The sequence below is a fragment of the Carassius auratus genome, unplaced genomic scaffold (genome assembly GCF_003368295.1).
Source record: "Carassius auratus strain Wakin unplaced genomic scaffold, ASM336829v1 scaf_tig00216276, whole genome shotgun sequence".
Classification (NCBI taxonomy): domain Eukaryota; kingdom Metazoa; phylum Chordata; class Actinopteri; order Cypriniformes; family Cyprinidae; genus Carassius; species Carassius auratus.
This window is the reverse complement of record NW_020528487.1, coordinates 250,291-278,247: the sequence shown is the minus strand read 5'-3', so window position 1 is coordinate 278,247 and position 27,957 is coordinate 250,291. Positions and strand designations below refer to the sequence as shown.

General features: G+C 42.5%; 1 protein-coding gene across 1 annotated transcript; it reads left to right on the top strand.

Moving 5' to 3' along the window:
- The first annotated feature begins 3 nt into the window (after positions 1-3).
- On the top strand, positions 4-27,882 carry LOC113097434 (deleted in malignant brain tumors 1 protein-like). Its single transcript, XM_026262674.1, has 11 exons — positions 4-310; positions 1,738-2,052; positions 2,301-2,627; positions 3,586-3,702; positions 4,808-4,827; positions 4,948-5,125; positions 5,422-5,562; positions 5,684-5,761; positions 25,530-25,636; positions 27,621-27,680; positions 27,844-27,882. Exons 1-11 carry the CDS (start codon positions 79-81, stop codon positions 27,880-27,882), a joined length of 1,614 nt encoding a protein of 537 aa, XP_026118459.1. The 5' UTR covers positions 4-78.
- The last annotated feature ends 75 nt before the right edge of the window (positions 27,883-27,957 follow it).

The following is a 27,957-nucleotide window of genomic DNA, read 5'->3' as shown; positions in this document are numbered from 1 at the left end:
TTTCTTTGTTCAGGAGTCCGGCTGGTTGGAGGTTCTCACTGTTCTGGGAGGCTAGAGATACTTCATGATCAGACGTGGATGTCAGTATGTGATGCTGTCTTTGACCAGCAGGATGCAGAGGTTGTGTGTAGAGAGCTGGACTGTGGGGCTCCTGTACAGGTGCTGGGAGCAACTGCTTTTGACAAAGGAGACGCTCAGATGTGGACACAAGAGATTCAGTGCAGAGGAAATGAAACATTCATTCGATTGTGTCCAACTTCACATGACATACAATGCTCTCAAGAAAACAACGTGGGACTGATATGTTCTGGTAAAATGTCAATGTTTGACCTTTAAAAACGATTTCAAAAAAGTTTTTAAATAAATGTTTATTATTTAAATGCGATATGTTAAGTTTAAAGAAAGGAACCACAATTTCAGAAAGAGTATGTTAGAAATTGTCAAACTCTGTAATACCTTCTTTTTTGGCTCTCAACGAAGGCGGTCGCATTTTTCTCTCCCTCTCCTCCCCCTTACCTTCCCTCCTTTGCTCCTCTCATCTCTTCTATTGTCTTATACTTTGAGAGACTCTCTCCACACTGCTCTCCGAACTAAAAAATCTAAGAAATCATGGATTTGATCAACTGGTCTCTCATCGCAATTGACACCATCTTCTCGACGAGAAGCTTGGGTTCGGGGGAACCTGACTACCCTGCCGGAACGTTCGCGGCTGGCTTCACGATGGACGCGTAGGAGAGATGGCGGGTCGTGTGTCTGATGGCTCTTTCCGTGGAGGACATTGAAGATATCTGCCTATTCAGAACCATGATAACAGGTCTTCTGCTGATTGGATTTGGCATTGCCCTGGTTTATCGAGGTATTCAGGAAACATTAACAGCTGTCCAAAGCCTCACAAGGCTGTTCGTCATGATTGAAGCAGTGGGCAGAGCGGTCAGTACTGAGACCAGGACTATTAACCGCAATATGGATAACATTGCAGAGAAGTTCACGGCTTTGCAAAGGCAAATGGATTGATTTCGGAGACCAGAATGGACTAAGGGATTAGTCGTGTAAATTGGAATGTGGCTCTCCCCAAGACCAAACAATTCCAATCTTATCTGCTTTCGGCTCCCCTCAACCAGCACTCGCCTCAGCCAAGGCCGCTGTTGGAACAACAACTCCCCCGGAAGAGCACTGCAGTGAGACGCTCTTGCCTGTGCTGGATTACCCCCCCATCCCTCGCCTTCGCCGCTTTGTACCGCCAGTCTGACAAATGGGTCTGTGAACAGCGTCGAGAATGGCTGCAGGACCGGATGGCTGCTTGCCTGTGCTGGATTACCACCACCCCCGACTCCCCTCCCCTGTTGCAAGTCGTGTGTTTTTCATGCTGTACTGGTTATGTGCTTATGTTGCTGAGGTGTTTTTTCCTGTTCCCGCATTGTTTTCCCCACAGGAGAATAGTCTGAGGGTTGTTTTTTTTTCTCCTCCCCTCCCTCGTGATATGCTGTATTTCTTCCTCAATTCCCTGTCTTCCTGTCCTGTCTCCTTGTCATATTGTATGTATGGACAGGTTGATGGCTAATATCACTGTACCTGTGACCAGTGACAATAAAAGCTACTACTACTACAACTACTACTTCAAAATATGTATAAATATTTGTATTTACAAACTTCTGTTCTGCTACTGTGGTTAAATCATCATCTCTCTCTCTCTCTCCCTCTCTCTGTCTGTGCTTAATTTTTCTTATTCATATACAGATTTGGAGACTGTTAGGTTGGTTGGTGGTAACAGTTCCTGCAGTGGTAGAGTGGAGGTTCATCATGATGGTCAGTGGGGAACAGTGTGTAATAGAAATTGGGATCTGACTGATGCTGAAGTGGTGTGTAGAGAGATGAGCTGTGGAGAGGCTTTAAATGCAGTGTATGGGGCTAACTTTGGACAAGGATCAGGACCAATCTGGATGAATCAAGTGGCCTGTAGTGGATCAGAGTCAACTCTGAAAGACTGTAGATCAAGGGGATGGGGTGTTCATGACTGTGATCATCGATATGATGCTGGAGTCATTTGCTCAGGTGAGCTGCTACATCACCCTGTTTATGCAGCACTGATCAGACTTACATTCATAAACATCATTTTTGCAAATTAAACTAATTTGATTCCAAAGCATTTCATGAACAATTAATTAATAATAAATATATTTTATGGTCTAAACCTACTACTTTAATCAATTTATCTCTTTTTATTATCTGGATGTTGATTTGTATGTCTTTATCATAATCATAGAGACAGATTGTCTTTTGTGTTGTGTAAATTTAATCAGAAACTATAAACTATGGACGATTTACAAGACTTGCTGATGGACCTCACCTGTGCTCTGGGAGGTTAGAGATCCTTCATAATCAGACGTGGATGTCAGTGTGTGACGCTGTCTTTGACCAGAAGGATGCAGAGGTTGTGTGTAGAGAGCTGGACTGTGGGGCTCCTGTACAGGTGCTGGGAGCAGCTGCTTTTGACAAAGGAGACGCTCAGATGTGGACACAAGAGATTCAGTGTAGAGGATATGAATCACACATTCGACGCTGCCCATCATTAACTTCAAATAATATAAACTGCACCCATGACAATCACGTGGAACTGTTGTGTTCTGGTATAATTTAATTAATAATTTAAACAAATGTAATTGTTAAATAGACTAAAATTATACAGGGCTTGACTTTAACAATCACCTAGTGTGGGTGACGTGTAACACAGTCATTTGTGATTAGCCACTTTGGTTGGTTTCTGCAGGTCTTTAATAACTCTTAAATTTTGTTGTATCAAATAGAAAATTTCTAAAATGCTACATGAAAAGCCTGTTAGAATTTCAAGAGGTCTTAAATTTGGGGACAGAAAGACAAGAATCACAATTCAAAGCACAGTGCAATTGTTTTTTCTTATGTATCGAGGCACAGCTTGATTTAAAAAATATATATATTTTTGTGAAGCTTTTGAGGTTCACAATGTTGCTGAATTACACAGGGCTTGACAGTAAGGACTGCCAAATGCCCAGTTTTTAATATGAATTGTAAATCATGTCATTTTTTTGTTTTGTTTTGTTTAATATCTTACTCTAGTCATTGCCCTACCCCACTCATATGGTAATAATTTTATTTGTGCAGCACTTTAAGAAAAAAAAAGCCCTTAAAAAGCTTTAATTTGTATTTAAAATCCTGCAGATACCCTGTAAACATATGGAAACAGAAAAGAAAAGTCAGTTCAATGAAAAAGTGGAAGTCAGGTTGAGAATTGATGCTATATGATCCAGCACAGAATCATGTACTAAATCATGACATTTGCATTTAAAGAAGTTGTAAATCTATCTTCAGTGTTTTAGCATAGTCGACTTTAATCATATAAAATGTCATTTCCCAACAAAAAAATTATGGTCAATAAAAATGCTGAGTGGCTAGTAACTTTGGAAAAAACCCATAGCAACGGTGGCTGGTAAACAAAAATGTTAATGTCAAGCCCTGCTTTGACTGTATTAAACCGAACCATCTGAAGAATTACGCATTACTAAAATTACTGTTATCTTCTGTTTCATTAAGACCATGTTCTTTCTCCAGGTTACACTGATCTCAGGCTGGTTAACAGTTCAGACTCTTGTTCTGGTCGAGTCGAATGTCACTACTTCAGTAAATGGGGCACAGTGTGTGATGCATTCTGGGATATGAGAGCTGCCAGTGTCCTCTGTAGACAGTTGAATTGTGGGATTGCTGTGTCTGTTGTGGGATCAGACTGGTTTGGAGAAGGAAGTGGTGAAATCTGGGCTGATGTGTTTGATTGTGATGGGAATGAAACAAAACTCTCAGAATGTTCCATCTCTTCATGGAGTCGAGCTGAATGTTCTCATAGACGAGATGTTGGAGTCATCTGCTCTGGTGAGAGGATTTTATTGAAAAATGGGTTAGAAGATCTCCATTTTGTATTTTGTTGAAAAAAATTTTTTTTCACATTTAGTTCTGCTCTTTGTAAGCAACAGAAGATACTTGTATGTTTCCCAGAACACAAATCAAGTACAATTTACCTATAGTTTTCCTATAGTTGCTGAGGAATATAATGCAGGAATCCAGTATTTAACAATAATAAAAAAAGGCGCAGCACCATTGACAAGTTCATGTTGGCCTACTCCTGAACGTTTCTGTGTGAGCAGCGGATCTTCAATTTCTCTCTCTCTCTCTCTCTCTCTCTCTCTCTCTCTCTCAATGAGTGGTGTGTGTGTGTGTGTGTGCATTTAAGCAGCACATTAATATGGAATGGTGATTAAACTGACTTGGAACTACCTGTGCGTTAAACAGTTTTAATGCATACTTGCCAGCCAATCAGAATCAAGTATTAGGAGAGACCATTGAATAATATAATAATAAAATGCCACATTTTCCACTCAGATTCTGCTCTGTCTCTTCATGACGGTCTGGTTCGGTTGTCTGGAGAGAAACAGTGTGAGGGGGAAGTGGAAGTTTTCATCCATCAGGTCTGGAGGAGAGTTCTGCTGGACTCCTGGAGTCTCTCTGAATCCTCTGTGGTCTGCAGACAGCTGGGCTGTGGCTCTGCGCTGAACTTCTACAGCTCCTCTTCATCCAGTCCTGAACACAGTCATGAGTGTGTGATGGGCTTCCAGTGCTCTGGGAGTGAAGCTCATCTGGGGAACTGCAGCTCTCCACAAACTCTCAACTGCAGCTCCACACAACAGCTGTCAATCACCTGCATCGGTGAGAACAACAACATCTGGACAGATTCTTCAGTTGTTCGTGATCAATAATGTGTTTTTCTTTCTCTGAATATCAGGGCGGGGGTCCATCAGGCTGGTGGGTTCTGGGGGAGACTGTGCAGGGAGGCTTGAGGTTTTTCACAGCGGCTCATGGGGGACAGTGTGTGATGACTCCTGGGATATTAAAGATGCTCATGTGGTGTGCAGACAGCTGCAGTGTGGAGTGGCCCTCAGTAACCAGCCGGTACCAGCCTGGTTTGTTCCTGGTTCTGGACCCATATGGCTGGATGAGGTGGAGTGTGAGGGGAATGAGACGTCCCTCTGGAGCTGTTCTTCTCCAGGCTGGGGAAAACATGACTGTCAACACAATGAGGATGTAGGAGTCGTGTGCTCAGGTAAAAATTACACTTAAAATTAATATAAAGGTTTAAGAAATAACCTTTTAACACATTCCCATATCCATAATGCCCAGGTTTTCCAATTTTGGTAATTTTTAAAATGATATTTTCTTTTAATTTCCCTCTAGAGTTTACAGAGATCAGGTTAACTGAGGGCTGTGAAGGGAATCTGGAGGTTTTCTACAATGGTTCCTGGGGAAATGTGTGCTGGAACCAGATGGAGGGAGACACAGTGAGTCTGATCTGTCAAGAGCTGAACTGTGGAAGATCTGGTGTTTTGTCTGATTCTACAGCAAGAGTGAAATCAGCTCGTAACTGGCTGGATAAAGTTACATGTCGACCACATGATTCATATCTCGGACAGTGTCCATCTTCACCCTGGGGACAAAACGACTGTAATAATAATGATGAAGTGGCCAATATTATCTGCTCAAGTGAGATAAAATTTAAATGATTTATGAGGCTTAAATAATGTTTTCACACTGATATGGTTCACTGAAAGATGTTATGTCCCTTGTGTCCTAATGTTCAGTTCTCTTCATGTTTTAAACTCAGAGGAGGAGAATCAGGAGTCTCCTCGTAGTCATCTGACATGTTTTATCTCACCATCTCCTTACCAGAAACAGTGTTCAGGTAAGTTTTTGACTTTCACATTGTAGATTTACAAGCCATGACACAAAGTTACGAAACTAAACAACCGAAAGCAATATATGTCTTTCTTAGATCTAATGTTAGTTCTGTACTTCAACGTTGGGTAAAACATCATTATAATCTCCTTTGTGGTAACAGCAAAGATGTTGAATTAAACATACACACAATCAGCTTTTCCACATGCCCCTATAATCAGAACTGTCCAAAACTTAGTGCTTGCATCATTTCTGCAGATCAGTTTTTGTAACAGTATTACCTAATCCACCTGTTGCTTTGGTCTTAATCAATAGCCGCTTGCACCATCAGCTGGTGAGCGACTGACAGCAGATGGAGATCACACATCGGTGCTCTACTGCTATTCCTGCAGCAGTGAAATAAAATGGACCGAAATTTGCCTGTCGAATATTACACGTCATATTTTTTATAACTGACTGAATATGTTGCAAGTGAATTCTGGAACGTGAATGTGAATTATAGATTTTTTTAATTATGAAAAGGTGTGTGAAATATTTTGAATTGTAATATTCACAGCTCAAATGAAAAAAAATTGAAATTTCAAGAGCTAAAAATGCAAGCCCTGGAAATACACAGTAATTTTTGTTTTTTAAGACATATGTCATTATTTTACTTCCATAAGAGAGTTCCTCAGGGACAGGGGCTCAAATCTAAAAAAGGGACAATGTAAATTAAAAAAAAAACAAAAAAAAAACTTATAGGTCAAAAGTTTGAATACATTACTATTTTATATTTTTGCAAGAAGTCACTTAGGGTCATTAAGCCTGCATTTATTTGATCAAAATTTTAATGTACTTTCAAATAAATTGTATTCAGTACTGATTTATTATCAATGTTGGAAATGTCTTGGTTACGTATGTAACCCTCGTTCCCTGAAGGAGGGAACGGAGATGTTACGAATGGGATCTCGCCCGAGAGCCCAATCACCTTCGAGTGGTACAAAACGAGCCAATGGTACACAAAGTACCTTGGTCTGCGGAATTTGCATCGAGAGCTCCGCCCCGCAGAGTGGGTATATAAGGAGCAACGCGAGCAACTCACATTCAAGTCTTCGCTGAGGAGCCGAGCCAGTGACCCGGCCGTTCAGCGGAACAGCGATGTGGCAAGGGGACGTAACGTCTCCGTTCCCTCCTTCAGGGAACGAGGGTTACATACGTAACCAAGACGTTCCCTTTCAGTCGGTCACGTTCAACATTACGAATGGGGTCCCTTACAAAACGCCACATGGCTGTCTTCCAGCGACCCGTGTGAGTGATAGCACCCTGTCGTGAGGCCAGCACGAGTGAGGGCCTATAGCTCGCACAGAATATACTGGGTAGCATATTCCAGCTGGACATATGCTAGCAGGCTGCCTGCCCGTGGGAGGACTTACAGAAGGCAGGTATCTACCAAGGTGGTGATACATAAGAACTCTGAGGTACCCAGCCCGCAGGGTGGAATTTTCAATGACAGAGCTGGCAAGGGGCTTGCCAAGGGAAAGACACATGCTGTGGAGAGACTTACTGTGGACATACACACGTGGGATTACCCAGAAAGGGGAATCACGACACATGGAGGCACCTAGTCCCACACATGGCTGACCAAGGGGCATGTACGCAAGTGTTGGACATCAACAGTGCTGAAGGAACCCAGGGTTCTGACTGAGGAACTCACCTGAGGGGAATAGCGCACGCATCCAGTCTGCGGAGTGGAATGGCGCAGCAAGCAGATTGACACCGAGCAGGTTCTTACTGGCCAGAAGGGGCGAGTACCCGGGAGGACACGGGCTCTACACAGAGATTATAAAATCTCGCGAATGTGTTAGGTGTTGCCCAGCCTGCAGCTCTACAGATGTCTGCTAGCGAGGCGCCATGTGCCAGCGCCCAGGAGGAAGCTATGCTCCTAGTTGAGTGAGCTCTCACCCCTAGGAGGCATGGCAGGTCTCGAGCCTGATAAGCCAGGACAATAGCATCCACTATCCAACCTCTACTTGGAGACAGCCTTTCCCTTCTGGTGGCCTCCGTAACAGACAAAGAGCTGGTCTGAGGTCCTAAGGCACCGAGTTCTGTCCACGTAGGTGCGGAGCGCACGTACTGGACAGAGCAGCGCCAGGGCTGGGTCTGCCTCCTCCAGGGGCAGCGCTTGCAAGTTCACCACCTGATCCCTAAAAGGAGTGGTGGGAAATTTGGGCAAGTACCCAGGCCGGGGTCTCAAGATAACGTGAGACTTAGCCGGCCCGAATTCCAGGCACGCTTCGTCAACTGAAAATGCCTGCAGGTCCCCGACCCTCTTCACCAAAGCCAAAGCCGTCAGGAGCGCAGTTATCAAAGATAAAATCTTTAGCTCTACTGAGAGCAAGGGTTCGAAGGGAGCTCTCTGCAGTGCTGATAGAACCACTGCAAGGTCCCAAGAGGGGACTTGCTGAGGGCGAGGCGGATTGAGCCTCCTTGCTCCTCTCAGGAACCTGATGATCAGATCGTGCCTCCCAAGAGACTTACCTTCAACAGGGTCATGGTGAGCCGAAATGGCAGCCACATAGACCTTTAGGGTGGAAGGAGACAGCCTTCGTTCCAACCCCTCCTGAAGAAAGGAAAGCACTGACCCAATCAGGCATCTCCAGGGGTCCTCACGCCGTGAAGAACACCAAGTGATGAAGAGGTTCCACTTCAAAGCATAGGCATGTCTGGTGGACATGGCTCTAGCTGAAGTGATGGTAGCTACCACCTGTGGTGGCAAGGTACCTAAACCTTCCGTGACCCGTCCAGAACCCACACATGTAGGTTCCACAGATCGGGACGTGGGTGCCAGAGGGTGCCCTGTCTCTGAGAAAGAAGGTCCTTCCTCAGAGGAATTGGCCAAGGAGGGGCTGTCGCGAGGAGTTCAAGTTCGGGGAACCAGGTCCGGCCGGGCCAAAAACCAGGCGGGCGCAACCATAAGGACCTGCTCCTCGTCCTCCCTGATCTTGCACAATGTCTGTGCAAGAAGGCTCACTGGGGGAAATGCATACTTGCGCAGGCCCAGCGGCCAGCTGTGTGCCAGGGCGTCCGTGCCGAGGGTGCCCTCGGTCAGGGAGTAAAACAACTGGCAGTGGGAATTTTCTGGAGAGGCAAACAGGTCTACCGGAGCGTCTCCGAAGTGTTCCCAAATCAACTGAACCGACTGGGGTTGGAGTCTCCATTCCCCGGGGCAAGACTGCTGTCGTGAGAGCTCGTCGGCTGCACAATTGAGCCTGCCCGGAATGTGAATGGCACGAAGCGACCTCAGATGCTTGTGACTCCACAGGAGGAGATGGCGAGCGAGTTGCGACATGCGGCGGGAGCGTAGACCACCCTGACGGTTGATGTACGCTACGGTCGCAGTGTTGTCCGTACGGACCAGAACGTGCTTGTCCTTCAGCAGGGCCCTGAAGCGGTGCAGAGCAAGACGTACTGCTAGCAACTCGAGGCAATTGACATGCCACTGAAGTCGGGGTCCTGTCCAGGAGCCTGACGCAGCATGCCCGTTGCACATGGCACCCCAGCCCGTGGCAGAGGCATCTGTTGATACAACAACATGTCTGGACACTGGTTCTAGGGGCACGCCGGCCCCATAGAAACGAGGGGTCCAACCACGGGGTGAAGTATCGTCGGCAGGCCGGAGTGATGGTCACTCGGAGCGTGCCCTGTTGCCATGCCCATCTCGGGACTCGGTCATGAAGCCAGTGCTGAAGCAGTTTCATATGGAGTAGCCCGAGCGGTATGACTGCTGCCGTGGACGCCATATGCCCCAGGAGCCTCTGAAACAGTTTCATTGGAACCGCTCTCTTGCCCTCGAATTGTCTCAGGCAATTCAGCAGTGACTGCGTGTGCTCGTTCGTAAGCTGTGCGAACCATACCGAGAAAAGAGATCCTCTGCACAGGGGAGATTTTGCTCTTTTCCCAGATGACCTGAAGACCCAGTCGGGCGAGGTGTCTGAGCACCAGATCCCTGTGCTCGCACAACCGCTCTCGAGAGTGAGCTAGGATCAGCCAGTCATCGAGGTAGTTGAGGATACGGACACCTTGTTCCCTGAGAGGAGCCAGGGCTCCCTCCGCAACCTTCGTAAAGACGCAGGGAGACAGGGCCAACCCGAATTGGAGAACCTTGTACTGATATGCCTGCCCCTCGAAAGCAAACCGAAGAAACGGTCTGTGTCGATGAAGAATGGAGACATGAAAGTACGCATCCTTCAGGTCGATCGCTGCAAACCAATCCATCGAACGAATGCATTCGAAAATGCACTTGGGCGTTAGCATCTTGAACGGGAGTCTGTGTAGAGCTCGGTTCAAGGCACGCAGGTCCAGGATTGGCCGTAACCCACCTGTCTTCTTGGGTACTATGAAGTAAGGGCTGTAAAAGCCGGACTTCATGTCGGCTGGAGGGACCAGCTCTATCGCGCCCTTTGCCAGCAGGGTCGTGACCTCCGCGCGCATGACAGGGGCATCTTTGCCCACCATCGTCGCGTGGACACCCCGAAACCTGGGGGACGCCGGGCGAACTGAATTGCGTAGCCGAGCCTGAGTGTCCGGATAAGCCAGCGGGAAGGCCTGGGGAGCTCTAGCCAGGCTCCCAGGAACCAAACCAGCGGGGTCAAGGGGACTACAGGCGTACCCACAGTGGGGCAGTGTGGTGGAGCAGACAGCTCCGGCATGGGAGGCATAGCGTCCCTTAGCGGGAGTGGAGTGCGGGCACTCATCTGACTCCAAGTGGCAAAGAGGGCATGAGAAGGCAAAGCGTTCTTGAGCCGTCTTTGTATGGAAACTGGCAAGGGGAGAGGAGAACGAGAGCGGCGAGGAAGCACGTCGCCAGCTGTCGTTCATGGCCTCTTGGGACCCAGAGGTAGAGGAAACAGCTCGTTTAGTGAAGGTTTGGGTACCACCGGCCGCAGGGCCAGTGGCGGAACAAAAAGAAAATGAGAACAAAGGATTCCCACTGGCCCTCCTCCAGGGGAAGGAGTGGTCCTGCTACCATCTCCTGATGAGCTGACGTCTCCAACTCCGGGTCGCCCGTCTCAGGAATGCCGCTTGGCCTGGCGTTTGGCAGGTTTAGGGGCAGAGATGGGTTGCGTCGCCCTTCTGCGGCCATCTCCTCGCTGCAGCCGGGGTGAAGGCTGCTGCTGTGGCCGAGCGGGAGTGGAGGAGGCCGCAGGGGGGCGTTCGGCAACGAGCAGGCTGAGGTTGCGCCGGCGGCGGTGTGGAAGCAGCAGTGGGCCGCCGGGGCAGGATGTGTCTGATGGCCTCTGACTGCTTCTGGGCGGCAGAGAACTGCCGGGCAAAGCTCTCTACCGCGTCGCCGAAGAGGCCATCCTGGGAGACCGGGGAGTTGAGGTGCTGAGCCCGATCAGACTCCCTCATGTCTTCCAGGTTCAGCCATAGGTGGCGCTCCTGGACCACCAAAGTGGACATCACCTGACCCAAGGAGCGCGCAGTGACCTTCGTCGCCCGGAGATCGAGGTTGGTAGCAGTGCGCGCCTCCTGCAAAACCCCTGGGTCAGCACTGCCCTCGTGCTGCTGCCGGAGCAGCTTGGCCTGATAGACCTGAAGTGAGGCCATGGCATGCAGGGCAGAAGCGGCCTGGCCCGCAGCTCTGTAAGCCTTGGCCACAAGCGATGATGAGAACTTACAGGCCTTGGAGGGCAGCTTGGGACCACCACGCCAAGCGGAGGCGCTCTGTGGACACAGTTGCATCGCAACAGAATGCTCCAGCATACCCCTTGGCCGCCCCGCCATCGAGGGCAGTGAAGGCAGAGTAAGAACCAGAACGGTTTCGGGCAGTTAAAGGTGCCTTCCATGAACTAGTTACTTCCTGGTGCACTTCCGGGAAGAAAGGAACCAGAGGGGGGTGCTGGCGATCCGCATGAGCAGCCCCCAGGAACCAATCATCCAGCCTCGAGCGCTCGGGACAGGGTGGAGGATTCCACTCAAGCCCGATGCTCTCCGCTGCCCGGGAAAGCACGGCCATCAGCTCGGGATCGGACTCGGACAATGCTGGCACTCCTGAGGGAGGCAACGCAGCCGAACCCTCATCTCCCGAGGACTCAAGCCCGCCTTGTGATGCAGCGATCGACATACGGTCCTCTTTGCGAGCCCCGAATGAGATGTCAGGAGCCTGAGAGGGTCCAGCAAACTCATCCGGGAACTCGACCGGCTGCGGCATATGTGAGGGGTGTGCATCCACGAACGCAGTCTCAGCGTGCTGGAAGCCCAGACACGTGACACAACGATCGTAACCGTCATGAGGAGCGATATATCGACCGCATCCAGAAACACACGGGCGAAATGACATCTTTAAAAAGATGCAAATCGGCCCGTATCTCTTTTGTGAGAGAAATTGTCTCTTTTAGAGGTATTGAAGCCCTCAGGGGAACGTGGGAGCTGTCGCAGGAAACCCAGACGAACCGCTGAATCGCGCCATCACACCAACACCAGCTCTTGCTTGTAAACACTCCGGTGATTGCAGCAAGCGATGTGCTCGGCTCCGAAGCGAAAGCTTGAATGCAAGTTGCTCGCGTTGCTCCTTATATACCCGCTCTGCGGGGTGGAGCTCGCGATGCAAATTCCGCAGACCAAGTTACTTTGTGTACCATTGGCTCGTTTTGTACCACTCGAAGGTGATTGGGCTCTCGGGCGAGATCGCATTCGTAACGTCGAACGTGACCGACTGAAAGGGAACCTGAGCTAATTTTCACCTGTGATTATTTGATCAATAAAAAAATAAAAGAAAAAAATAACAGCTTTATTTAAAATATTACTTTTGTAACAATATATAATACTGTTCAAACGCTTGAGTTTTTTTTATATATTGTTTTTATTCAGGGTTTGTTAAATAGAAATGCTAAAATCTCTATTTTGAATAAAGGCAGTTCGTTTTAACTTTTTATTTAGCAATGACCCCCCAGAAAGTATTACAGGTTACAAAAAAATTAAAATAATAAAATACAATTAAGCAGCACAAGTTCAGACTGGAGTGGACTAATGATGCTGAAAATAAAGCTTTTCATCTCAGAAATAAATTATATTTTGAAGTATATTAAAATAGAAAAGCATTATTTTAAATTGAGTACAATTTAATTATTCTTTTTAAATATAGTTTTTATAGTTTTTTTGTATTTTTGATCAAATAAATGCAGACTTGGTGAACATAAGATACTATAATAATACTGCATAATTAAAAAAAAATTGTAATATAATAAAGTCCTTTCACATCACCATTGCTCCAGCTTAAACTTCACATAATAGGCCTATAGGTGGCCCTTCATTATTCATGAAGGTGTACCATACATAAATATAAGGGATTTGAATACTGATTACCATTGTTGTTATATACGGTTTTGTGCAGTGCTTTTGCAGTCATTATAGCATCCATTTTCTCAGCGATGTCATTTAATTTATGAAATGAGACAAACCACAAAACCAGATCACTTGACAAATGTAAGCTTGTCTGTCCATGTAATTTTCAAATGATTTATAAAATCACAGCTTTCACTATATTGTCCAATTAAAGGGGGGGGGGGGGGGGGGGGGTGAAATGCTCGTTTTCACTCAATATCCTGTTAATCTTGAGTACCTATAGAGTAGTACTGCATCCTTCATAACTCCAAAAAGTCTTTAGTTTTATTATATTCATAAGAGAAAGATAGTCTGTACCGATTTTTCCCGGAAAAACACGAGCGCCTGGAGGCGTGACGTGTGGGCGGAGCTAAAGAATCACGAGCGCCAGTAGGCTTTTGCGTTGAGAGCGTTTGGAAGCTGTGACACCGTGAGGACAAAACCAACCAAAACAAACCATGGCTAACAGTCAGATTCAGCGTATATTTATGTTCCAGAATCAGATCCCGAGGCTGAAACTGAACGAGAGCAGCAGCAGCAACGACTCGCTCCGAGCGGGGCTCGAACCCGGGTCTCGGCATGGGAGGCGGACGCACTAACAAGAAGGCAGAGATATTTGAAGCAGTTTTACTCACCGACTGCGGTTCCAACACACGATCGTGGCCCTTTTTCGTTGGGATTGCATCATCCTTAAGAAATAAACGATACGCAAATCCGTCGTCAAACTGGGCCATGTTTGTAAAACAAGCATCTTCGAAATGCAGGGAACAAACACAAACACTTACACAACTCTGTTGATGCTCTGTAAAAATAAACTCCATCCACTGGTCCTGGGGGAGGGGGGGGGGGGGGGGGGGTGAAATGCTCGTTTTCACTCAATATCCTGTTAATCTTGAGTACCTATAGAGTAGTACTGCATCCTTCATAACTCCAAAAAGTCTTTAGTTTTATTATATTCATAAGAGAAAGATAGTCTGTACCGATTTTTCCCGGAAAAACACGAGCGCCTGGAGGCGTGACGTGTGGGCGGAGCTAAAGAATCACGAGCGCCAGTAGGCTTTTGCGTTGAGAGCGTTTGGAAGCTGTGACACCGTGAGGACAAAACCAACCAAAACAAACCATGGCTAACAGTCAGATTCAGCGTATATTTATGTTCCAGAATCAGATCCCGAGGCTGAAACTGAACGAGAGCAGCAGCAGCAACGACTCGCTCCGAGCGGGGCTCGAACCCGGGTCTCGGCATGGGAGGCGGACGCACTAACAAGAAGGCAGAGATATTTGAAGCAGTTTTACTCACCGACTGCGGTTCCAACACACGATCGTGGCCCTTTTTCGTTGGGATTGCATCATCCTTAAGAAATAAACGATACGCAAATCCGTCGTCAAACTGGGCCATGTTTGTAAAACAAGCATCTTTGAAATGCAGGGAACAAACACAAACACTTACACAACTCTGTTGATGCTCTGTAAAAATAAACTCCATCCACTGGTCCCTTAATGCTGTTTTTTTTTTTTTTTGGTAATCTGTGCAGGGTTGTCTTGCCCTGGCAACCAAAAATACACTTCTTTTGTGACATTTCGCGACGCTCTCGCTCTGATCACTGAATGCCTCTGCTCTCAGTGCTCTGCTATACGGGAGCGCGCGCTCTTCCGACAGACGTGCCCTAGGACCCATATAAGGAAATTCCGCTCCATCTAACGTCACACAGAGCCATACTCAGTATGCATGAAATAGCATTTCACCCCCCCTTTAAGTTTGAACTTCTTTTGCTGATCATGATTGGTTAGTGTATTATATATGAAAAATGGGCACTGGTGAATTATTTAATAATTATAAGTTAAATTAAAAACTAATTTTGAAAAGTTATTTAAAGGGGGGGTGAAATGCTATTTCATGCATACTGAGTTTTTTACACTGTTAAAGAGTTGGATTCCCATGCTAAACATGGACAAAGTTTCAAAAATTAAGTTGTACGTTTGAAGGAGTATTTCTGTTCCAAAAATACTCCTTCCGGTTTGTCACAAGTTTCGGAAAGTTTTTTTCGAGTATGGCTCTGTGTGACGTTAGATGGAGCGGAATTTCCTTATATGGGTCCTAGGGCACGTCTACTGGAAGAGCGCGCGCTCCCGTATAGCAGAGCACTGAGAGCAGAGGCATTCAGTGATCAGAGCAAGAGCGTCGCGAAATGTCACAAAAGAAGTGTATTTTTGGTTGCCAAGGCAAGACAACCCTGCACAGATTACCAAATAAAAAAAGGGATTAAGGGACCAGTGGATGGAGTTCATTTTTACAGAGCATCAACGGAGTTGTGCAAGTGTTTGTGTTTGTTCCCTGCATTTCGAAGATGCTTGTTTTACAAACATGGCCCAGTTTGACGACGGATTTGCATATCGTTTATTTCTTAAGGATGATGCAATCCCAACGAAAAAGGGTCACGATCGTGTGTTGGAACCGCAGGCGGTGAGTAAAACTGCTTCAAATATCTGCCTTCTTGTTAGTGCGTCCGCCTCCCATGCCGAGACCCGGGTTCGAGCCCCGCTCGGAGCGAGTCGTTGCTGCTGCTGCTCTCGTTCAGTTTCAGCCTCGGGATCTGATTCTGGATCATAAATATACGCTGAATCTGACTGTTAGCCATGGTTCGTTTTGGTTGGTTTTTTCCTCACGGTGTCACAGCTTCCAAACGCTCTCAACGCAAAAGCCTACACGCGCTCGTGATTCTTTAGCTCCGCCCACACGTTACGCCTCCAGTCGGTCGTGTTTTTCCAGGAAAAATTGGTACAGACTATCTTTCTCTTATGAATATAATAAAACTAAAGACTTTTTGGAGTTATGAAGGATGCAGTACTACTCTATAGGTACTCAAGATTAACAGGATATTGAGTGAAAACGAGCATTTCACCCCCCCTTTAATAAGATGAAGATTGGTGCAATAAGATGATTGGAAAGTTAGCCCCACCCTAATGGATGGATTCAGGACAGAGATGATGCAACGTTTTTTTGAGAGAGAAGCAGTTGATGCGATCCTGAAAAAGAAGAGGACTTTTTTTTTATTTTGAACTTTGAATTTTAACAAACTAACAATTGTGTCAGATAAATACATGATGAATAAGATTTTGAGATAAAAGTGTGGATTGAACGTCATTAGTTAATGACCACAGGTAGGGCCGGCCCTAGCATTTTGGGGGCCCTAAGCTGATTTTCAAAAGGGGGCCCCATACTTACATTTTCATTTCCCCATATTTACCCCAATGGGATGCGGGTACACATCATACAAGGACGCCTAATTTTAAAGTTTTACCAATTTGTTTTACTCAATATATTTATATATTAAAATATAGATAGGAAAATATATTTGTGTAGTTAACAAATATGCAGTAAAAAATTAAAAATTGAAATTAAAAATTAAAGTTGTCCGTATGTTTAAAAACAGGATATGGTGTCACACCGAAGGACAAAGTATTCAGAGACATGATGTATTAAGTTCATATGCTTTTAGAAATATATGGATGAAAGAAATTATTACTAAAATAGACTCTTGTAAAATTATGCCTGAGGTATTTATTAACAATTATATGCTTTTCTTTTTAATTTATAAAAGTTGTAATTTATTGAACATCCTTGAGACAGTCACACTATAGGTCAATTTTGAGATTTATGTAGCTAAAAAATGTAAAATAATAATAATAATAATAAAAAATCTAATAACAAAAAAGTTTTTATAACAATGGGTCCATGTAAGACAAATACATTTTAAATGACAATATTAATTATATATTTTTTTATTCTTGTGTGACAGTGAAAATGCAATGTCATGTAAACAACCCATTTAAGCAAAGTTTACATTTTTTTTATTAAAGAGTTTATCGATTGCTTAAGAGAAATGTATCAATATTTAGTGAAATTAATGCTTTAAGCAAAAACACCTGGTTATGAAAATAACTGAATAATAATAATTAATTTTCTGGGCTGGCATGACAGGCTATATTAAAATGAAAAATAATAATGTTGAAACAGATTTAAGCTACATCAAAGGTGAAGGCAAAAATTTGAGACCAGACACAAGATAGGGTTCACAAGAATGAGACTAAACAAGATTTGTACACTATTTTAAGAAATCTTCACTGATGAAAAATAGTCTGCAGGTGCATTTGAAATCTTGCAATAAATGCCATCTCAGTTCTGCTCTCTGAGTATGAATTAGGTTATGCAGCAAACAACAATACTAAAGGACTGTAAAATACTGAACTGACTGCCTTCACTTTTGTATGATTTCATGAGTCTCTTCATACCTATTGAATTGTACTTGCAGGCTATGGGTTTACCTCCTATCTGAACTTTTTTCACAAAGTTTTTTTGATCATTAAAATTAAAAAAATAAAAAAAAACTTACTTCTTAGTCTTATTAAGTGCAAGCATAATCAAATTAGGTTATTGTCTCTACTCAAATCAAAGTACAATAATAAACCAAAATTTTCTTCAAGCATGTTACAGAGCTAAGAGATGGTTATGACTACACAGTGTGTATAATAATTTCAGCCTAGATATTGTATGCAGTCTAATTTGCATGCATCAGGTGTAATGACAAATTGTGTAGAATGCATAGACATGTCCACGAATATTTTTCATTAATTCCTATGGAAGTACAGCTCCAGAGAACGCTCCAGCTCAGCTCTGCTGTTGCCATCTCCACCATCACCTTGCCTTATTCCCGTGATTGCTGTCTGGCCACCCTGATGGCCACAGGGGCCCTATGCAGCCACTTATATCGCTTATTAGGTAGGGCTGGCACTGACCACAGGTGAGATACAGGCCTGAAGTTGAAATTTCATAATTGAAAAATCTGATTCTCTTGACTGGGTCTTTTCTCGCGCAACGCATGGTAAACTAGTTTTGATTACTGATGGGGAAAAAAGAAACAAATATTAAGTTATTTTTTTCCTTCCAGTGACCCATAGGCACTTACTGAAAAAAGGTTTCTGAAAATACTGTGGAATATCAAGCGAAACGCATAGCAACTCCTCAGATTGACACATAGGCCTACATAAAAATACACAGGAATTTTCATACCTTTGAGCAATTAATTACTGTTTTGTACACATTGTCATATTAATTATAATTCAAATGCTTTTTGTTTTATTGATCCCAACATAATTGCTATTTGTCTGAGGGGCACTTTTTAATAATTTAAAAAAAGGGCAAGGGTTCGAGCCCCCAAAGGCCCCACTTCTGCACATGCCTGATAATCATACATTTAAAGCCAACCTTGTTCAGTGTGTGTTTTGTTGTAAATGTTTTGCTGAAGCTGGTCAGTGCTGGTTGATGTGTGTGTTTTAGATCATCTTCCTCTCAGACTGCGTGAAGGGGACGGCCGGTGCTCTGGGAGGCTGGAGGTGTATCATAACGCTGTGTGGGGCTCAGTCTGTGATGATCACTGGGACATCAGCGATGCTCAGGTGGTCTGCAGGCAGCTGGGTTGTGGAGCAGCACTGAGGGCTGATGGGAATTCAACCTTTGGTGCTGGTGAAGGTGTTGTGTGGATGAACAAAGTTGAGTGCAGAGGGAATGAGATTCACCTGTGGGACTGTCCTCTCTCCCTGAATAACCACACTGACTGCTCCCGCAAAAAGCTTGTTAGACTCACATGTGAAGGTCACAAATTTTTTAAATAATTTTATTGCTAATAATAGTTCAGTATTTAATCAGTCATTTGCATGATTATAATTGTGTTTTTGTCAGATGTGTCAGTGTCCACTACTCCTGCCACAACATCATCAGCTTCTTCTTCAGTTTCTCCTTCAGTGCGCTCAACATCAGTCTCTCCTTCACAAACTCCTCCACCAGTGTCTCTCCCGGTGCTTGTGATTGTTCTGGGAGTTGTGCTCTTACTGCTCTTAGTGCCACTGCTTATACTGATTCAGCAGAACAGAGTGATGAGGAGAGGTAGGAGAGATCCAGAGACTGTCATATTGTGTCTTATTCAGTGTGTGATCAGTCATGTGTTGTGAACTGACAGCAGGTTTGTCTGTCTACACTCACAGCTCTCTCTAAGAGGAGACACAGGACGAAGACTGAGGCCGTTTATGAGGAGATTCAGCACAGACACAATCACTTCACTCAGAGGGGTGAGACATGAGCCATCAATCTCATTTAATATCATTAATAAGAGTCTGTCAGACAGTTGATGTTCATCTATTATTAGTCCTGTTAAACCTCCTGCTTCAAACCACAGAATTCCTGACAGAAAACCACAGAGCTGCAGGTGCATGTTCATGTGTGTGTGTGTACAGTAAAAAAGCAGTGTCAACTCAACACTTAAAGTGTCAGTTTTAACACTACTAAAGATCATATATGATCCCAATCTGTCTAGTGTTAAACGTACACCGTTCGTAGTGTTTAATTTTTAGTGATATATAGCACTTCACAGTGTAGAAACATTAAACTCCAAGTGTAAAGGGGTGTTAAATACCCCATAGTGTAAATCCCTTAGTGTTTTAATCCCTTAGGTGTTATTAATAAAGTATTATTTTCAGGGCAAAAAAAAAAAAAAAAAAAAGCTTTTGTATGGTGTTTAATGTACAATATCAGACATAAAATCAAGAGCCTTCAGACAGATTTATAAATTTCAACGTTTATTTAACAAATGGGTGTTAAATGATGCATAGAAACATAAAATAGTTAAATAAAATAGTTGATAAAGCACAAAATCATCACATTTACGTAGACATGAACACATATGACAGGTAGATTTGACAGACAGTTTTGTAGCTGTTCCTCGTTGCCCCATTAGAACGTATTGTATGTAAAGCTGTCTCTTCTCTGCAATCAAGTTGTTCTTCTTGTTGGTGCCTGCAGATCAAAGACAAAAATAACACTCAAGGTCAATATCACTGTCCCATTCTAAATAATAGATATGACAAATTCAGCAAAAAAAAAAAAAAAAAAAAAAATGCATGAATATAGATAAAGCATGAATATAGATATATCTATTCTGAAATACAGTCTAGATACCTTAGATATTGGTTTCATGCTCCTTTACAGCTCATTCCAAGGTACATTGGGTCCTTGAAAGTCTTGGGAGAAGCCAGGAACTTGGCTTCTTGGAAAGAAAAGAAAAAAAGAAAAAAACAATTAATAACATAAACATCTCTCTCAGGAACCATTCTGCTAAGCTGATTGTGTAGTCACACAGTGGCTCTGTTCACAACCTGGCGTTGGCATGCATTTTAGGGGACACATATGGCCCCATACATTTATTACAGGGTTAGTTAAAAAATTAAAAAATTCTTATTGTTTACTCAGCCAAGACTTTTATTTTTGAACACAACTGAAAATATTTTAATAGAATATTAGATCTCTTATAAAGAGATCTAATCCATAAAGAGAAGTAATCCATATGTATCATGTTTAATCAAAATTTTCTGTTTTTCTGTTTATGTTCCTGATCAATGTTTAAATGTAAAAAAAAGAAGAAAAAAAGTAAATCTGTTCATTGTAAAGTGAAAATTTGGACTCAAGTGCTTCATTAATTTGGATTAGTTATTATGATCTCTTATTGAACTTCTTGAAGTATCAAAGTGGTAGTTGTGTAGACTGTCAATGGAAGGAAATGTTCTCATTTAAAATATCTTAATTTGTGTTTTGAAAATGAATGCAAATCTTGCAGGTTTGGAATAACAAAAAAATTAGAAATGATGACAATCTTTTTATTTTTGGGTCAACTTACAATTTATTTTTTGCAGCTTGATATCTTAATTTAATAATTAGTACATTTCAGGTGTGACCATAAGCTGATATTGTGTGCCTGCCAAGTTAAACTTAAATTTTTTATATTCATTTGTGTGTTTTAAATCTGTACTGCACATAAAATAACATATAAATGACACCGACTCCTAATTCTGGCGTCATCTTCAGCATTCTGCTCCTTTCGTGAAGGGCTTCCATCACTCACACATTAGACTCCCAGTTTGCAATCTTATGAGAGAAGCTTCCTTCACTTGACACTGCAGAAGTCTGGGCCAATTCTACTGAAAAAAGTATACAAAAAAACTAAACGAAACAAACAAACAAACAAAAAAAAAAAACAAAAAAAAAAAAAACACTTATTTCAGTAATTAAGTAAATATGGTAAACAATTGAGTTTCCCCCAATTATGAGTATGCTGAGAACTGTCTGTGTCAAATCGTACACATATATATTTTTTACATCCTTCAATCTATAGTCAATTAAATTAAACATTGTGCAATATTCACATGGAGGCCTGAAACAATTTAAGTATTTATTTAATCTGATTATTAAATACATTTTTATAATTTTAAAGAGTAACATGAGTAATAAGGCATCTTAAAACAAACAGTGTACTACACTAGAATAAATGAACACGTGTTAAGAATTTATCTTACTATTAATTTATTATTTATAATGGGAAAATAAAATATAGATAGATTCAGACATATCTCTCAATCAAAACATAACTTTGTACATCTGGAAATATTTAGTACATTATTTAACCCAACAGAGCATGCCATATGAATTGATAAGGCACTGAAGGAAATTGAAAGACTGACGCATTTACAGTTTAACATACCTTTAACTCACTTTCACGATGCTTGCATAAACGTAATTGTCATAAAAAACTTGATGGTTGCATGTTAGTGTGCCGATATGACGACATGACAGACTTGATAGGGGAGAGCGGGGTCGAAAGTAACGTGGGACGAAAGTAACAAAGCTATTTTCTCAGAGCCTCTTACTGCATTTGCATTCCAAGCATGTTCAACACGCAACCCTTGACGTAGCTGAGAAATAGCACGTGATTTGTCATCTCCCGCAGTTAGGTCCGTAAAACTGTTTTTGAGTAGAAAAATAAATTATTGAAGCAACATTTAAAAAATTTTTTTTTTTTTTATTAGTTGTTTTTCTTGTTTCATGTGTCACAGTAATGATCAATCTACAGGTTATTTAGTGCTTTAACACATCCTAAAGTTTGTATTTTCAGAGTTTTTCAGTATAAAAGTAAATCAGGTTTAAATGTCAGGAGTTTCTGTCGGGACGAAAGTAAAAGATTGTCACTGTAGTGGGACAAAATTAACAAGAAGTATTTCTTTTTTATTACGGTGCATGTTATATTGTTAATTTCTGTGTCTTGGATCATTTATAAAAATGTTTGTCATATTATACAAAAAAAATAGGTCAAGAGTGAGGGTCAGAAAGACAGACAGAGGTCTGGTTTTATCCGGATGTTTATGAGAGCATTACTGGACATAGACATAGACATAGTTATATTGAGGTTTTAGGCATACTTTACATTTTAAACCCCCACCTATATGAATTTGCAGTGTTTCCAGATGTTTTAATGCACATTTTGAATTGATGCATAAAAACAACTGTATGGAAACAGGAATAAGCCTACTGTTACATTATGTTTAAAATTTATGTAACTCAAGTTTTATATTGTTCATTCTGTTGAAAAAAGTTTTATAAAAATTAGAGGTGGCCATAGATTAATTTTTAAAATCTAGATTAATCTCACTGAAATCTTGGAATTATCTAGATTAATCTAGATTTAAAATGGCTCATTTGAATTCTGCCAAAGGCATTCAGAATATGTGTGCTACCCAAATACAATAATGACTAAAAGTAAGGCTTTGAGAACGGGTTTCTCAAGCCAGGTGGTGCATTAGACCGGGGGCTCATCTCCTGTTTCCAAAATGCATCACAAACTGCTTGAGAAAGCTGTAAACTAATTCCACATTGCACAAGGTGCAAACAACCTTATGCCTGTTACACACATACTCGTATTCATATTTTTTTACGCACCCATGTTAATGGATTCTGACTGCAAACGTGTCCTGTGTGAAAGCACAATGAGTATGAGTCCGTGTTGCTTCTGCACCACATACGTAATGCACACGGACTGCATATGCACTGCAGACGGATTATGTGTGAAACAGGAGTGCGTCTTGTTGAGGATTCCTTTCTTAAAAAAAAAAATCCCTGAAGCAAACCCGGCAGCATCTTAGCTGCATCCATGTTAGCACGTCACGTTTGATGTGGTAATTTCACAGTTGACATCCACACAGGCGCAAAGACTCGTTCTCGCCCCCTACAGATTCGGCTAGGTAAACATTTGCGCTAAAATGTCAAGGTGAAAGTCATCATAGCTCGCGTAGTATAGACCCAGCTCTCAACCCCAGTTTGAGAATAGATTAACGGCGATATTTTTTTTTATTGTTGAATAAGAGTCTCCTGTTAACGCAGCACCTTAAAACCGATAACGGCCCACCACTAATAAAAATACAATGAAATGAAAATATATATTAAAAAAATCAACTTTTTACATTTCTACAAAATACCACCTGGTATTGATAGACCACACTTCTGAGTTACTGGCCAGAAATATATCTCTGTCTAAAACATTATCTTTTTTAATTGTTTTTCTGAAAAATGGTACTTTTGCCCCTGCTCTCCCCTATTCAGCACTGAGAACAAGCAATGTAAAGATTACACAGTTCACACTTAAACATGCTCTAATTGACCATATGCACGATTACTTCCTGGTTTTATATAAGCCAGCTCAATAATTTCCGGTCAACTGTACTGTGCCATAAAGAGCCCTTTGCTCGGTTTATCTACATAATCCTTTCACAAATTGGAGAAAAGTTTTGTTAGTCTAAGATGACCAAATGTCCACGTATAACATTTCAGGAATGACAAACACAAATTTTAAATTTACGCACAGAATCCTAAAATCATGCCGTGAGTCATTGCTATGATTGACAGTGGCAATGGAATGACTCGTATGACAAGCCGGTCAAAACAGAGCTGTACAATAAGTGATTCAGACAAACAAAACTACAGCAGCAAGTCTGTGTTGGACAAAACTTAAACGATGTAGTTTTTAAATTAAATCTTAACATTTGCAAATATTCAATCCATTATTTATTTGTTATAACTTATTTAATTTGTATTTAACTATAAGGTATTTTAAAAAATTCAGCATTATAGGCTGGCCTTATGTATTTCTTTAAATGACAAGTGACTGTGACTTCCTGCACTAGCTATAGTGTGATAAAGTACTAAATTTGTTATAATATTTATTTTATAATAGTAATAAAAAATAAAAAAAAAACCTAGGGTGTTGAAATGGCAACTGCAGCCAGTTAGTAATCCTAAACTGCCATCTCATGGTTTTAATGGTTATTTAATTTTCATCTTAAAAAGTCTTTATTTTTCACAGAGACACATTTTTGACACATTTCTTCATTGCACAACAATGAAAATTAATAAATGCTTTAAATTTGTATACAATTTGTAAAATGTTTTTGAAGGTTAGAGATTGATTATCGAGAATACCATTACAATGTTGTTTAAAAGATTAGCATAACTGCCTAAACAGTTACAACAGTGTTTATTTGTCAGCATTAAAATGTACAGTTATGTTTCTGGGTCATAGACTGTATAAAATCTGAGTACTTTCCTGGGATTACCAGATTCTGCACATAAAATTATATGTTCTTTAATAACACGAAACTGTATGTTAATTCCACTGACATTATTTATGGTGTTGCAATTGTTTTGTTTCTCAGTTTTTGATAAGAATGCAGGAGAGGTTTCTTTGAGTCTCTACCCATGTATAGCACATATAAAATGAGCTTCACTGGAAGATTATGAGCTGGTTTATCTTTATCTGGAAGTTCTAAATAGTGCACTGTGCATATGGTCAATTCCAGAGTTTTGCATTAGATAACATCAATCAACAAATAATAATAATAATACAAATAAAATAAAAATTACCATTTGATGAATTCTCTCATTTGAGTAGAAAAGCACCCAAATGTAGCTGCTTCAGACTTCAGTGCCAGACTTGCAGTAAAACCAGGCCTAGGCGGGAATGGAGGCGAGAGGATGTATTAACAAACCAAAATGAAAGAACTTAAAAACTTATCTACATAAATTTTAAGCACATTCCAAAAAGTTATTTTACATGTAATCACAGGAAATCGAACCGGCATGAGAAACTTCTGTAACTTAACATTACATCTCTGCACCTCATGCACAAGAACTTTACACTAAACGTGACAAAAAAACTTGCAGTTCCCTTTCAGTCAGTCACGTTCAATGTTACGTCAGAAAGAGACTGACGAATGGGGTCTCGCCCAAGAGCTCAATCACCTTCGAGTGGTAAAAAAACAAGCTAATGGTACACAGTGTACCTTGGTCTGCGGGAGTCAGAGTCAGATGCATCTGAGGTCACTTTGTGCCATTCACATCCCGAGCAGGCTCATTCATGCAGTCAAAGAGCTTTCACGTCAGCAGTCTTGCCCCAGGGAATGGAGACTCTACTCCCAGTCGGTTCAGCTGATTTGGGAATGCTTTGGAGACACTCAGGTAGACCTCTTTGTCTCTCCAGAGAATTCCCACTGCCAGTTATTTTTCTCCCTGACCGAGGGCACCCTTGGCATGGATGCTCTGGTGCACAGCTGGCTGCTGGGCCTGCACAAGTATGCATTTCCCCCAGTGAGACTTCTTGCACAGATCAGGGGGGTCCTCATGATTTTCAGTTGACGAAGCGTGCCTGGAATTCGGGCCTGCCAACTCTCACGTTATCTTGAGACCACGGCTTGGATATGTGCCCAAAGTTCCCACCACTCCTTTTAGAGTTCAGGTGGTGAACTTGCAAGCGCTGCCCTCTGAGGAGGCAGACCCAGACCTGGTGCTGCTCTGTCCAGTATATGAACTCCGCACTTACATAGAACACAGTGCCTCAGGACCTCAGACCAGCCCTTTGTTTGTTACAGAGGGCAGCAGAAGGGAAAGGCTGTCTCAAAGCAGTGGTTATCCTACTGGATAGTCGATGGTATTGTCCTAGCTTATTAGGTTCAAGACCTGCCATTCCCCCTAGGGCTGGCGCATGGCACCTCGCTAACAGACATTTGTAGAGCTGCGGGCTGGGCGACACCTAACTGATTTGCGAGATTTTATAATCTCTGTGTAGAGCCCATGTCCTCCAGGGTACTAGCCCCTTCAGACAAGTAAGGACCTGCTCGGTGTCAATCCGCTTGCTGCGCCATTACACTCCACGGACTGGATGTGTGCGCTATTCCCCTCAGGTGAGTTCCTCAGTTCAGATCCCTGAGTTCCTCCAGCACTGTTGATGTCCAGCACTCGCATGCATGCCCTATCGGTCAGCCCCTGTGTTGGACTAGGTGCCTCCATGTGTTGTGATTCCCCTTTTTTGGGGGGCAATCTCATGTGTGTATTTCCACTCTAAGTATATTGGTAGCGTGTCTTTCCTTTGGCAACCACCTTGCCAGCTCTGTCATTGAAACTTCTGCACTGCGGACTGAGTACCTCAGAGATTCATGTGTATCACCACCACATGGTTGATGCCTGCCTTTGTAAGTCTTTATATGAGCAGGCAGCCTGCTAGCATACGTCCAGATGGAATATGCTACCCAGTGCATTCTGTGTCAGGTATAGGCCATCACACGTGCTGGCCTCACGACAGGGTGCTATCACTCACACAGGTCACTGGAAGACAGCCATGTGGCATTTTGTAAGGGACCCCATTCGTCAGTCTCTTTCTGACATAACGTCGAACGTCTAGGTTACGTATGTAATCTTCATTCCCTGAAGGAGGGAACGGAGACGTTATGTCACTGTTCTGCTGAACGGCCGGGTCACTTGGCTTGGTTCCTCAGCGAAAACTTGAATGTGAGTTGCTTGCACTGGTCCCTATATACCCACACAGCGGGACAGAGCTCGCAATTCAAATCCTGCAGACCAATGTACACTGTGTACCATTGGCTCGTTTTGTTACTACTCAAAGGTAATTGGGCTCTTTCTGACGTAACATCTTCGTTCCTTCCTTCAGAGAACAAGGGTTCTATATGTAACCTAGACATTAGTAATTTCTAAATGTGTTCACCACCAATCATATTTTGACTAAAATTCTCAACTAAATTTTTTTCCCATATACTTTTATCAAGAGAAAGTAATCCAACTTACCGTCTCGGTCGCTCGAAGAAAATATGGCACTGTCTCCTTGTGATGCAGCAGTCATTGAACAGTGGAGTCCAGACAATTTGGCAGGTTTTTTATTCCGCACTTCTAGTGTAAAAGTGAAATTACACCATATAATAACACTGAACATGATTACTGTTTAACACTGTAGGCTGTTTATTAAACTCTTAGGGAATTAATAACTTTTAACATTGCAAATGTAACACTGCTGATTTTACTCTGTGTGTTTGTGTCAGACAGCATCTCTTCCTGAGTGTATTTCTGGAAGGCAGCGAGAAATGGGTTCATGTGAGGATATGTGTGTGTGTGTGTGTGTGTGTTTGCTAATTGGCCCAACAAAATATTCTTTTAAAATGCAAGTAATTTACATTTTTGTTGTGTTGTCACCAACACAATGCTTTGTAACCCAGAGAAAATGAGGATTTAGTCTGTTTTTAATAATGAACATGATTCTGACTGTTCTGCTCTTCTTTAACAGGGAGTTTCATCTCTAAAGAACTGCATTCTGGGTATGAAGATGCTGATGAACTTCTCTCAGGTTAGAGAGCTTAAATTATTTCAAATTAATACCTAAAAATAAAACATTTGATTTTCATACTCAATGAAAAATAGATAAAATGCATTTCACATTCAAAATCACACAAATATAATTATTTTTAAATTGTAACTTTTAGCATATTCCTAAAACTGGATCTCATCAGGGACGTGTCTATGGAGAGGCAGTGCCTCCCCTAGGATAAGCCCTGCCTCCCCTGAGAAATTATCTGTCCATCTGATGATAAATTAAAATTTAAAAGTGTATTGTTTTGTGCATA